This window comes from Penicillium argentinense (assembly GCF_028826775.1).
Source record: "Penicillium argentinense strain IBT 30761 chromosome Unknown utg000002l_segment0_segment0, whole genome shotgun sequence".
Taxonomy (NCBI): Eukaryota; Fungi; Ascomycota; class Eurotiomycetes; order Eurotiales; family Aspergillaceae; genus Penicillium; species Penicillium argentinense.
The window spans coordinates 2605563-2618458 of NW_026622661.1; the positions used below are offsets into that span (position 1 = coordinate 2605563).

The following is a 12896-nucleotide window of genomic DNA, read 5'->3' on the forward strand; positions in this document are numbered from 1 at the left end:
GCTGATCGCTAAAATATGACATTTGATATATATGATCTCGTCCAGACACAGATGTTCTTGTCTGTGAAGGTGTTTCGGAGCCCCCATTTGTTGGCATGATCGCTAGGGAAAGCTTCCATCAGGGAAAAGTTGTTGCTGAATGTTGGCTGGCGGCTGCTCGTCTCCTAGCAGCATGAGATTATCCCAATACCGATCGTAGAAGTCCACGATTCCTGCTGATCTGGCGAAGAACTTCTCCGTGGGCTGCGAAGTTGCGTCTTGGCCGAGATAGAACGAAGCGTCCATCAAGTCCACATCCAAGGGACTGTATTCATTTTGACTGCTCAGTTGTGCCCCCTGCAACGACGGTGCCGCGGAAATTGTAGGGACTTCGAGGACTAGGGATATATTTCAGCAAGGATTCGAAGGTGTACTTGAGTTCTAGGAACAATACTTACCACCTTGATGTTGCAGATTGGGACTGGTGGTTTGTATCTGCTCCGGCGTCTCGCCATGTTGCAGGTGGGTATTTGTGACTTTAAGCATGATTTTCAGAGCCTCAGCTGTTTTCGAGGCTTCTTTAGATTGATGACGTAGCTGGCTCCAGATGTTATAAGCCCTCTCGATCTCTTGTGAGAGCTTTTGTCGCTCCATAAGAATCGTTTGCCTATCACCAGGAGACAGTTGTTGCCTCAAGTCATAGCGAGACTGGCATGAGATTTCCAATGAGACGACCATCGCAGCGGATCGGAAATGAACAGCCACAATCGGCGAGAAGAAAAACGAGGTATATCCCAGCTGCGCTCCTATGGAACTCGCTTCGAATATGTCCGACTGATGCTGAAGCACGGTTCTCGCAGCGTCTAAGCATTCTTTTCTGGAATACGCGTAGGTTGAGTCCATGCGATGTTGTGCCAAGTATCGTCGATGAAGGTCACAACGCGCCTTCTGGTACATGAGGTCGATATTGTAGCGGTCCATGATCGTGTTCGGAGAATCGGCGATGGATTCGCTCAATGTGCGAAACTTGAGGGGCGGGGGAATCCCTGTACGGAGTTCTTTCAATTTTGCATCCAGCTGTATGACTTCCTGGTAAAGAACTCCCTTGACCGAGCAGACTCTCCGCATAATTTCGGCGTCGACAAACATGATTCGGTTCAACACAACCGGAAATAGGATGGGCGTTCTCTCTGTTGGTGGCCTGGAAGGCGGCAGGACTGTCATTGACGGATCCAGATCTTCGTCCATCAGATTTCGGGGCTCCTCTGTGTCGGATTGTGTCTGTGCTGTTGTCGGTGATAGACCTGCCTGGAGAGAGATGTAATGATCGAGCAGGCGAAGATACATCCAGACGCGACGACGCATCTCGCCATCAAACACTGATATCTCGCGGTAGTATTTGGAGTCTCGATGGTAGCCGCTATGCATGGCAAGTCGAGTTGCCAATCCAAGTAAAATGGAGGGGCCAACATGGTTGTCGGTGCTTCTCAGGATCTCCATGGCGACGCTTAACCCCACCGCCTCCATTTTGTACCGACCAGGCGATGTATAGTTTGATATTGTCAGGCATTGTGACGCTATCCTGTGGTACTCTGCAAATGTTTCTGCGAGATCTCCATCGGCTCGACCAGATGTGGAGAAGAGCTGCAGACCTGTACCTGCGCAAAGGATGCTAAAGAGATATGCTAGCCATCCGATTGAGGCTCCTTCAGGATTCTTCCAGAACGCGGCGTACTAAAGGGGTTAGGCTTTAATGGACCTTTAATTGAAGCTTGTACCGGGGCGTCGACTCACTTCTTTTGTAAATGTAGGGATGTGCGTGATAACTTGATGACTATTAGCGTTCCCTTTCCGACTTCAATATGAAGTATCGTCAGGTTGGTGATCATACCTAATGTAGACTCTTTCGAGTTTAAATAGGAAGAAACTATTCGGTCTGCAACGGGTCTGGTGGGAAGTGCAGAGAGCAGATCATCCTTGGATGTGGAAATTGCATTTCCGAACAGCAGGACCGGTCCGGAAATGTCGGGCATAGAGGAAATCTCGTCATCTTCCTCTTCTGGCGACGTGTCCTCGGTCAACTGGAGGTATTCTTTCACTTCCGCGAGCTGGTCTTGCCGTTAGTCAAAGGTCCGCGACCGATTGTTCCCTAGGTGATCATCATCAACTCACCTCGCTCAAGACCGCTTGCCAATGGGTTGGATTGACATATCGTGTCCCATCTTGATTGACCTGCATAGTTCCGAGAAAGTCTGTCCCCGTCTCAGATGGCATCTCGTTTTCGGCCTGAGGCTGAGGTGCCGTCAAAAGCTCCCATGGTGCCACTGGTTGCTGCTGCGGTTGCACATGAGTGGCAGATAGTTGACCAATCTGCATCTCTAGCTGGCGCAGATGGTCTTGAATGCCTTGCGAATGCCTCTTGGTCATCCACTGGGGACCCGAATAGTGACACATATACACTCTATTATGCTTTATGCAATTGTCGCATGGATGCTGCCGATTACACTTCAGCCTGTGTGAGCAGTTAGATCGGCACTTCACCCCCATTCGCCCCCGTCAAGTCCTGATGGGACATAGTTGTTGTTTGGGAGAACGCATGTGGGGGCGTACGGACTTTTTCTGTCGGCAGAGTACACACGACAGCTTCGGCCTCGGCTTTCTTTTTTTTGCCGGCACCTCAGGGCCGGCCCTGGGATTGACTCCCGCGTCCATGGTGATTGAATGCCTGCCAATTAAGTCCGTGTGGACGCGGGGATCGCAATGAGATCACGTGGTGTCACAATGTTCCAGATGCGCCATACTGGATTTGGCACTAGCGCCGGACATATATGGGACTAGCGTCGGGTTTGCTCTACGGGTTCCAGCTGGAGGTATTTTGGGAGGCGCGGTCGAAAGAGCAGGCCACGAAATGTCCATCGGACATACTTTGAAAGCATGGTGCGTCCGTCTATTTAACGCATGGCGGGATCCTATCACTTTCAGCTTATTCCCATCTTAAGTGTCAGGCAACAAAAGTGATACTTGCACAGCCACCTGGATAACACCATCACCCAGCAAAGTATATACCTTGCGGCGACGGCTATGACTGCATCTTCACAGCCACCGCACGAAACAAGAGCAGCGATACAGAAACAAAGCAAGCAACAAGTCTGCTGGAACTGGACCTTGTCTGCGAACAATACTTTATCAAATTCTCCGGCAGACCCAACCTTTAGCTGGACAGGTATTCCAGAGATGTCTGAACTCCTTGAATCACCACAAGTCTGGGTGAATGGCGATTTCATTCCCCAGGACGAGCTCTACAACACTACATCGACATGCGATTTCAATTCAAATTTCTCTTCTACCAGCAGCCCTTTGATCAACTCCACTGTGGCCGATAATGGCACATTCAACACATTCGCCAATGTCGATGTCTCTCTTGATACGCTTATGCCCACAATTGAACCCAACGACCGAAGTCTCTCAATGACCAGCCAGAAGGATCTAGCCCTGCGAAACGGCCTCTTTCCTCTCGAGATGAGCTACTATCACCCATCATCTTCTGCCTCCCCTCGTCAACTGGCAATGCCCGAGCAATTTCAGTCGCAAACCTCAACATCCAGACAGTCTGAATTGCCTCGCAGTACGCGAACCAAGACGCAAAGAGATCGCTCGCAACGTCAAACTACAGTTGGTAGCGATAGCTCTTCTTCCCAGGACTCTGATGAAGAGCGGCTTGCGGAGAAGCGACGGAAAAACAAGCTGGCTGCTCGCAGGCTACGACAGAAAAAATTGGATCAAGTATCGGAACTTGAAGCTCAGTTGGAAGAAATGAAAAAGGAACGAGATTTGCTGCGATTGAGGGCGGCGAAGTCAGAGGGAGAGGTCATGGCATTGAGGCAAATGCTTGACCAGAAAGTTGGCGTATAAACGATTGCTGCGCGGCATCGGCTCTTGAGCGAATGAACGAATTTTCAATGTATATTTAGATACCACACAGCGGAGCAATATGGAAAGACCTGTGTTTCAGAGTCAAATGGAGTCTGAGTAACATTTATGAACGGTGCCTGTGATGTAGTTAAGTGAAGATGGGATGGCCGTAACAACATGCGATGAAATTGACATGGAATGATGATTGAAACAGATAACATCAATTGATTGCAAGTCCAAACTAAACCCTTCTTTGAATGTAATATCTACAAGTTTTGCTCGTTCATATCGAAGCACAGCTCCCACCCACTCTCCCCAGGAGCTTTCTTATTCAGTCAACCATTTCGCAATGACATGCTTGACTCCATTGCTCTGTATGCAAAGTAGGGAATCGACTAATACATATCGGTATCACGCTCAACCAAGCATCCGGTTGGCGATTTACCAGAACTTGTACCAGGGCTTGCCGGACGGAGTGATCTCCGGGGTATAGGTGATGGTAGTGGGGACGAAGCTGTACAGAGACCGGGTGTTAGCAACGAAAAAAGCCCGGGAGGGGAGATTGATGCTAGATCATGGAGTGCATACCGGTCGGAGTTGTAGATCTTGGACTCGCTGCCGAGGAGCTCCTTCTCGCGGGCCTGAGCAGCAAAATGACGACGGACCTGGTCACGGTCCTCCTCGGCCTGGAGGAGAGGGGTGAGGTGCATGCGAGCCCACATCTTCTCGCGAGCAAGCTCACTATGGTAGAAAAAAGGTATCATGTTATTCTTCCATTCTCAATTCTGCGCTGCGCGGGCCGATTTCAAGGGTTCAATGGCAGGGTCTCGGGTTGTTCGGAGGAAGGGAGCACTGCCGTCGCGCGAAACGTACCGTTGCTCGCGGGTTCCTTGCATATACTTGTAGGTACCCCAGATCATGATCAGGTGCATACCGGCCATGTAAAGGTAGGCCTGGTAGCCACGGGAGGGGAGGTTCCGCTGGAGATCAGACGTGAGAGTATTAGCCATTGCTGTTGTGCGATTCCGTCGCTTGTGGGGGCTGGGCCGTGGCCAAACCCGCTGTGAGAGCTACCTTGTACTGGACGGGGGCGTAGCCGCCCGCCGGGGGCATATCCTGAGGCATGGTGGCGGTAATGGGCTTTTGAAGTGAATGGTAAAGCCGCAGCGAGGAGTTGCCGGGAGAAGTCGAGTGATGGAAGGTCACGTGCCGGTGTACAGTAATGGCCGCTGCGAGGGATGTGATTGGAGCGCGGACGGCAGGTGGGCTTTTTTCGTGTCGGGAATCATCTACATTAGCAGCTACCCGCCTGCTTGAGCCTTTCCCTTGCAATCGAAACTTTCGTGGGCGAGACAATGTCGGAGGACGAGCGACCTCGAAAACTGCCGAAGCTTGCCGACGACAACGACGAGGCAACAGACCGAGAACTCGGCCCCGCCATGACTGGCGCCGTGCACGTCGATGATGACCGGGCGCAAACGGGCGCAGTCGGCGCCAGCAACACCCACTTCGAGACTCTGGGAAACGCAGACGACCGCCTGACCGAGACAAGTGAATCTACTGTGAAGCCTCATACTGAGGATGGCGCCCCACAAATGTCAAAGAATCAGCTCAAGAAGCTCCTTCGACGACAGAAGTGGGCAGAGGACCGCGAGTCACGCAAAGACAAGCGGAAAGAAATGGCGGCCAAAAAGAAGGAGCGTCGGAACATCATGGTGCAAGAGGCCCGAGAAACGGGCGGCGAGGAAGCCGTAAAAGAGCTGCGCAAGAGGTGGGAGGGAACCAGAGCCAAGGCGAAACGATCCACGCCGCTTCCCCTTTCAATTGTCATTGACTGTGGCTATGACGACCTAATGACCGACAAGGAGCGAATCTCCTTGGCCTCTCAACTGACGCGGTCATACTCCGAGAACACGCGTGCGCCCTGGCGCGCTAACTTGATGTTCTCGTCCTTCGATAAGCTACTGAAGGAACGCTTCGACACTGTGTTGGCTGCCCACAAGAATTGGAAGAACATCACAATCATACAAGAAGACTTTGTTGAAGCAGCGGAGCTTGCGAAGGCACAAATGGCATCTCCACAAGGCGGCAAATTTGTTGGCCCCTTCGCCGATTGTACGGATGCGAAGCCAGAAGATGGGGAGGTTATCTACCTTAGCAGCGACAGCGAGAACACGTTGACCGAGCTGAAACCATACAATACTTATATCATTGGCGGATTAGTCGACAAAAATAGGCACAAGGCAGTCTGCTACAAGGCAGCCGTCGAGAAGGGCATCAAAACTGCTAAGCTGCCTATCGGAGATTATATTAAAATGGCATCGCGCTCGGTGCTGACTACCAATCATGTTGTGGATATTATGTTGAACTGGCTTCAACTAGGCGACTGGGGCGAGGCTTTCATGAGAATCCTACCGCAAAGAAAAGGAGGACAGCTGAAAGAAAAGACTGGTGGTAATGACGGCGGAGAGGATGCGATTGCAGAGGAGGATGAAGATGGGGATGCAGATGTGGCTGCTTTGGAGGTAGTCGCAGACGAGAACGAAGGAGACGATGCCGAGCATGAGCCATGAAACTACCAGCAAAGACTATGGATATAGCGCTTCACAATTGACATATACAGTCCCATTGTCACGATGCTCATACCCTAGGGTATAGTTCTCGGCCTGCCTTCATTGGACAGGTGACCTGAAGCTGAAGCCTCTTACTTAATCATCCTGGTTGAAAGCGCCACAGTGCCACAAACGCCACAGTCAATGACGGAGGCGATTTTCTTGTGATGCACTTTATCTCCCTTTATTTTCACATTTCGCTTTTCCCTTTGACAAACGGCAGGAAAAGCACCCCTCGCTGTTGCCCTTTTCACTCTCCGCCTTCCTTTGTTACTCTCCTTCTATTCCCCTTCTCCCCACCCCCTCTTTCCGCAGTCGCGACTTCAATCCTTCTTCCCTTTCGCCTGGCAGCTGCCCCTCGCAACCATGTTTATGCTCCGCAACGGTAAGCAAACACGCTCCATGCCCCGCCTAACCCCTCCATACCGACCACCACATCTCGCCACTGAGTATACAAATTTGCTAATGTTTTTCGTGCAAAATTTATAGTGGGCAAATTTCTTTTCGGTGATACCTCGAAAGAGTCTATCATCGAGATTCCTCAGGGCCAGCTGTACTTGGTCCGACCCCTCTCCCCCAAGGGCTATTCGGAGCTCATCTTCAAAGACGCGGCGGCGACGATCCGACGAACTGGCCAGGAATTTCAATACCAGCTGGTAATCCAGAGAGCCTACGAGGAAGGCGAGGAGGACCTCGCAGACGATGAGGATGAGCAGGGAGCCGCGGACGGGCTGGACAAAGACGAGAAGGTTTTCCTGCTCGACCAGTCTCTGCACTTCCGCTCCGAGGTTCGCGAGGGTGGTGTGAAGATTCTCGCCTGGGATGACCTGAGTGGTGACGAGGGTGATCTCTTCGAGTTCATTTGCGACTCTTCGGTGCCTTCCGACAAAGTCGCCACCTTTGAGCTTGCTGCCCTGCAGTGCCAGTACGAGCGGAAATTCCGTCGCACCGCGCAGAAAGCCACCGAGGAGGAACTCCAGCAGTTTTCCTACGAGGAAGAAGAGCCCATCCCGTCTGCGAGCCCTGTCGCTTCGCCCACATCCAAGTCGCGTGCTCAGTCCCTGACCTCTGGCGATTCTGCCGCGGCGATGGCGCAAGACGTGAGGTATGCCCAATCTAAGGGCCACATGAAGGCTGCTGCCGAAGATGAGGAACCTACTGTAGCTCCACCCTCTGCAGCCCGGCCAGAGTCCAAGGAAATTCTGACCAAGGAACGGGCTGAGCTTCACCTTTTCGATTTCCCGACCGGAACGTTCGTGTTGCAGGATTCCGAAGTCATTGCGACCGTGTCCGAAATTGGGAACTGGCAATACTGGCTCCAGATCACCGGCAACGAAAAGGAATGGCTCGGCCAGGCTGTTGTCGGAGATATCAACCCTGTCTTCAACTTCGAATATCTTTCATTTATCTTCAACCACTACGCTGAAGACGGATCGGCCTACTCATGGCTTCTTCGTTTCAAGGACCAGACTTCGGAAGAGCGCTTCCAAGAAGGTCTGATGCAGGCTCTGTGGGAGCAGCTTAACGAGATGAAGTGGACCAAGGTCAAGGAGAATGATCGAGAATATGTGCTGGACGCTTTCCAAGACCTCACTATGGAAGATGCCGACGACCAGCCTGAGCAGGAAGAAGAGGAGGAAGAGGAAGAGGAGGAAGAAACCGACCAAGACGACGGTCAACGTAGCGAGCACTATGATAGCGACGAGGAGGAAGACGACGTTGTCACTCGCGATCAGGATGGCAATGTTAACTCTCAACTGGCTGTTGGCTACAAGCATGATCGCTCGTTCGTTGTTCGTGGTTCCAAGATCGGTGTTTTCAAGCACACCCCCAACAACAACCTTGAGTTCTCGACCAACATCTCTAAAGTGGAAACACCAAATGGCAAGCTTTTCAGCCCAAAGAAGGTTATGCTGCATGCAGAGGATCGCAACATGATTCTTCAAAATAGCGATGACCCCAATTCTCTGTTCAAGATGGATCTGGAGTATGGCAAGGTTGTCGATGAGTGGAAGGTTCACGATGATATTCCAGTCGAGACCTTTGCCCCTGAGAACGTGAGTCCGCCCCAATTACAAACTGTCGTAACATTTGTTTGCTAAAAGTTCGCAGAAATTCTCCCAGATGACTTCTGCTCAACCCTTCGTTGGCGCATCCAAGAATGCCTTGTACCGCATTGATCCTCGTGTTTCAGGAAACAAGCTCGTTGATACCGATCTGAAACAATATGCTAGCAAGAACGACTTTTCCGCTATGGCTACTACCGAGAAGGGATATCTGGCTGTTGCCTCCAACAAAGGTGACATTCGCATGTTTGACCGCTTGGGTATCAACGCAAAGACCCACATCCCAGCTCTCGGAGAGCCAATCATCGGTCTTGATGTGTCTGCTGACGGTCGCTGGGTCCTTGCGACCTGCCGTACTTACCTCCTTCTGATTGACTCGTTGCAAAAGGATGGCAAGAACGAAGGCAAGCTCGGCTTCGAGAAGTCGTTTGCCAAGGACGCGAAGCCCCAGCCCCGTCGCCTTGGTCTGCAGCCGGCACATGTGGCACAATTCCAGCACGAGACCAAGCAGCCGCTGTCATTCACTCCTGCTCGCTTCAATACCGGTGTTGACTCCGAGGAAACTTCAATCATCACCGCAACTGGTCCTTTCATCATTACCTGGGGCCTGAAGAAGATTATCGCTGGTCGTAAGGATCCCTACACAATCAAGCGATACGAAGAGAACGTCATGGCAGACAACTTCCGCTACGGCTCTGACAAGAACGTGATCGTTGCCTTGCCCAATGAGGTCAACATGGTTGCCAAACGCAGCTTCCAGAAGCCCACTCGTGAAAGTATTGCCGGCCCTATCACCCCAAAACGTGGCCGTAGTGGCAGGTTCAGCCACCTGGGAAGAAACGACATTGTCAACTCCCCATACTAAGCTTTTCGGCGGCTCTCGCCATTCCCAAATTTCCTTTCGTTCACGTTCCTGACTTTGTACCATTACCCATACCCCCTGTTGTTTTTTTTGCTTTCCCCCTTTTTCAGTTGATCTCCAGATCAAATCTTTCGACATTCGTCTTGCTGGCGATGCTTCAACTCTTTCTGAATTTATTATTTTTGAATTAGATGCAGGTCTGAGTTAACCCCCCCCCTCAAGATAGCTAGCTACTAGGTAGTCTATGCAGACCCTAAGTCGAATGAGAATTATCTAGAACAGACCTGGTTGTTGCTTTTTTGCACTAGTAGACGTTGGACCTGAGGAGAACCACCGATATAAGAGGCTTGGTGGTCTGTGAACGAGTCCCGCTTTTGATTTCCGAACATGCTTTTCCAATTAACTAGCGACCAAAAAAAAAAAAAAAAAAAAAAAAAAAAAAAAAAAAAAAATTTTAATCGAGCGACATAAACCAATATTTTTTTTCAGCCACGTTTGGTTCATGCAAGGCGAGAATTCACAAGAGTTGCTGCGGAATTTAAGTTCGGTCTTTGTTGTTGGTGGAGGCGCGGGCCCGGCGTTAGACGGATATAGGAATTGCATTAGAGCGCGCCTGCATTGAGGCGCCGTGGCTTCGGTCAGCAGGGGAAAATCGGTATCATTGACTTCAGAATATAAATTCAGAAATGATTCCATAGATAAAAATTCAACTCGGAATACAAAAGATTCAACCTACTTCATTTGCATTTACTTTGGACCTCCCAGTCAGTGCAATCCAGCAGCAATGACGCACAACGAGAACCTTAAGATTGTTTTCGGGGCCATGACTTTTGGTAAACCAAGTAAGCAAAAGGCTCCAATTCAGCATATCCTACATCCTGGTACATTCTGGAAGGGACTGAAAGCTGACCAAATGCAGATACTCTGGGCGCGCGTGTTCACGACGAAGAGGAGGCGGCGAAGATTTTGGATACTTTCAAGAAACATGGTTACAATGAGATCGACACCGCCCGAATTTACGGCGGCGGTTCCTGCGAAGAAATCCTGGGATCCTTGTTCTTGCAAGACCGCGGACTCATTGTCGACACCAAACTCTACCCAAACGCCGGCGGAGCTGCCGCCTTCGATGATCCATATACGCACAGCCCCGAAGACGTCCGTCGTGGACTCTTGAACAGCCTGACAGCTCTCAAAAGTGACAGCGTCGACATGTTCTATCTTCATGCCCCGGATCGAGCGATCCCCTTCGAGGATACCCTTCGGGAAGTCAACAAGCTCTATGAAGAAGGGCGATTCAAGCGCCTCGGACTAAGCAACTATATGTCTTGGGAAGTTGCTCAGGTCTGCGAGATCTGCAATAAAAACGGATGGGTCATGCCATCGGTCTATCAGGGTGTCTACCATGCTCTTCAGCGCAGCATTGAGAGTGAACTAGTCCCTTGTTTGCGCAAATATGGCATCTCTCTCTATGCTTTCCAGCCTCTGGCTGGTGGTCTGCTCACTGGCCGATATAAGCGAGAGCAGACTGAGTTTGAGAAAGGGTCACGTTTCGATCCCAAGATGATTCAGGGCACAGTTCACCGAAACCGGTACTGGAATGATGCCTATTTTGATGCGATTGATATTATTCATTCGGCAGCAGCCAAGCATGGTTTCACCGACGGAGAGGTCGCGTTGAGATGGTTGAAATACCACTCTCAGCTTAAGGAAGATTTGAATGATGCCATCCTCGTTGGAGCTAGCAGCGTGAAGCACCTCGAGGTGAATCTGTTAGACTTGGAAAAGGGACCCCTCCCAGATGAAGTTGTTCAGGCGGTTGGGAATGCTTGGTTTCTGGTGAAGGGGGTGGCGCCAAACTATTGGCACTAGAGATATACAGCCAAGGGAAAAAGGGAATATGAGGAGTGGGTGTATCATAGAGCTTTAGGTGTCAATGAAATTCCAGGCATTTGAAGCTGATGATCCAAACGTCGGCGGTGCCCCACTGTCCCGCGGGTTCATGCCGCCTTAACCGAGTACCCTGAGTCCGGCGGAGTCCTTTAACCGGCGGAGTGCCCAGAGGCCGAGTGAATCCACGGAATACCGTGCTCGTGCTCGGGCGGACTGCGAGACCGGCCTTATTAATCGGCCGTTTCCTGCACCCGAATCTCTAAACTTGAGACTCCATTCTTCATCCTCCCCCTTGAATCAAGCACTTGAGACGAACGGATCGCATTATTGATCTCGAACTTTCACCATGTCTAAGAGCGATCGTTTTGACCAGCTGCCAGAAACCACCCCGAAATCTAGCGAGCTCAAGATCAACATCGCGGGTTTCCACACTTACATCTACGGTGCCGATGAGCTATCCCCGCAGCAGGCGAAGAACACTGTGGTTTTGTTCCACGTCCACGGCCGCACGAGAACTTACAAGAATGCGGAGCTCTTTGCTCATCAATTCCTTCACCAGATGAGACAGCATGGAGAGTCGAAGAAGGGCTTCGTCGTGGTAACCTTTGATAATCGCAATCATGGCGAACGAGCGGTATTTACACCCCCCACCCCCACCCCCTACCGCCCTTCGTGTCGACAACCGCAAATAACTAACAAGAGACTGCAGATTGACAAGAAGTCGATGTAAGAAGAATTGGGTACCACCCTGGATTTTTACAATTTACTAATTTCAAATACAGTCAAAGCTGGAAGGGAGGAAATGAGAAACATGCGTGCGTGTTCCCCATCCCCTATCCGGTTCTGAGATCTTGAACTTACAGACCAGATGCAGGCACGACATGCTAGCTATGATAGGTTCGTGCTTTCCCCTGAATTTGGAATGAAACCTCACAATTCTTCATGACAGACGGCATCGCTCTTGATATCCAAACCGTGATGAGATTCCTCGGAGTCTACGTGGAAGATCGATTTACGCCAATTGAATTCGTGATGTCAGGCCACTCGCTCGGTGGACATACTTCCTGGAATATCCTTGCCCAGGAGCCCAAAATCAAGGCTGCCATCATCAGCGTCGGCTGTCCCAATATGACCGACCTGCTTCAGGATCGACTTGGCGGGAAAGATGTCGTTGATCCGGTCAGATGGCCTGACTCGATTTCATCAATGTTCCGAAAGCGCGATGAAGATGTCTCGAAGATCACGGATAAACAGGTTCTGATTTTGAATGGCGCTCTCGATACCCTTGTCCCGAGCAAGTTTACTAAGCCCTGGGTTGAGAATTATGGTCAACAGAATGACGTGTCTTTGAATGTTTTTGAGGAGACGGGTCATTGGTTTTCGCTTGAGATGATGGACAAAGTTGTTGACTGGGTCCTTCAGAAGATCGCTTGAGCATATAGGATAGAATTTAGGAGCTGTCAACGGACGAATAAAATTCAGAAGTTTAGTTCTTATCTCTTTTTTTGCCTCTACAAGTAATTAATCTTCCTTGCATGGGTTGGTACAACTTGTTCTATCGGACCACAGATTGAC

At 50.6% G+C, this 12896-nt stretch overlaps 7 protein-coding genes across 7 annotated transcripts; 5 read left to right on the forward strand and 2 right to left on the reverse strand.

The window, feature by feature from the left end:
* Positions 1 to 102: 102 nt before the first annotated feature.
* Positions 103 to 2355, reverse strand: N7532_001814 (fungal specific transcription factor domain-containing protein; the record flags this gene model as incomplete). Its single annotated transcript, XM_056614308.1, has 5 exons — positions 103 to 377; positions 438 to 1713; positions 1774 to 1805; positions 1871 to 2087; positions 2152 to 2355. The coding sequence occupies 5 exons, from the start codon at positions 2353 to 2355 to the stop codon at positions 103 to 105; spliced, it is 2004 nt and encodes a 667-aa protein (XP_056479349.1).
* An 858-nt stretch (positions 2356 to 3213) lies between these two features.
* N7532_001815 (bZIP transcription factor) lies at positions 3214 to 3891 on the forward strand (the record flags this gene model as incomplete). Its single annotated transcript, XM_056614309.1, has 1 exon — positions 3214 to 3891. The coding sequence occupies one exon, from the start codon at positions 3214 to 3216 to the stop codon at positions 3889 to 3891; it is 678 nt and encodes a 225-aa protein (XP_056479350.1).
* A 521-nt stretch (positions 3892 to 4412) lies between these two features.
* Positions 4413 to 5154, reverse strand: N7532_001816 (putative NADH-ubiquinone oxidoreductase subunit GRIM-19; the record flags this gene model as incomplete). Its single annotated transcript, XM_056614310.1, has 3 exons — positions 4413 to 4632; positions 4765 to 4871; positions 4966 to 5154. Coding segments are annotated over 3 exons (516 nt in total), but the record flags the coding sequence as incomplete, so codon positions are not given.
* A 92-nt stretch (positions 5155 to 5246) lies between these two features.
* On the forward strand, positions 5247 to 6464 carry trm10 (tRNA (guanine(9)-N(1))-methyltransferase; the record flags this gene model as incomplete). Its single annotated transcript, XM_056614311.1, has 1 exon — positions 5247 to 6464. One exon carries the CDS (start codon positions 5247 to 5249, stop codon positions 6462 to 6464), a length of 1218 nt encoding a protein of 405 aa, XP_056479352.1.
* A 405-nt stretch (positions 6465 to 6869) lies between these two features.
* Positions 6870 to 9434, forward strand: N7532_001818 (uncharacterized protein; the record flags this gene model as incomplete). Its single annotated transcript, XM_056614312.1, has 3 exons — positions 6870 to 6888; positions 6993 to 8560; positions 8616 to 9434. 3 exons carry the CDS (start codon positions 6870 to 6872, stop codon positions 9432 to 9434), a joined length of 2406 nt encoding a protein of 801 aa, XP_056479353.1.
* Positions 9435 to 10215: 781 nt separating this feature from the next.
* Positions 10216 to 11300, forward strand: N7532_001819 (aldo/keto reductase family protein; the record flags this gene model as incomplete). Its single annotated transcript, XM_056614313.1, has 2 exons — positions 10216 to 10273; positions 10351 to 11300. The coding sequence occupies 2 exons, from the start codon at positions 10216 to 10218 to the stop codon at positions 11298 to 11300; spliced, it is 1008 nt and encodes a 335-aa protein (XP_056479354.1).
* Positions 11301 to 11667: 367 nt separating this feature from the next.
* N7532_001820 (alpha/beta hydrolase family protein) lies at positions 11668 to 12755 on the forward strand (the record flags this gene model as incomplete). Its single annotated transcript, XM_056614314.1, has 4 exons — positions 11668 to 12047; positions 12104 to 12136; positions 12196 to 12218; positions 12271 to 12755. 4 exons carry the CDS (start codon positions 11668 to 11670, stop codon positions 12753 to 12755), a joined length of 921 nt encoding a protein of 306 aa, XP_056479355.1.
* Positions 12756 to 12896: the final 141 nt, after the last annotated feature.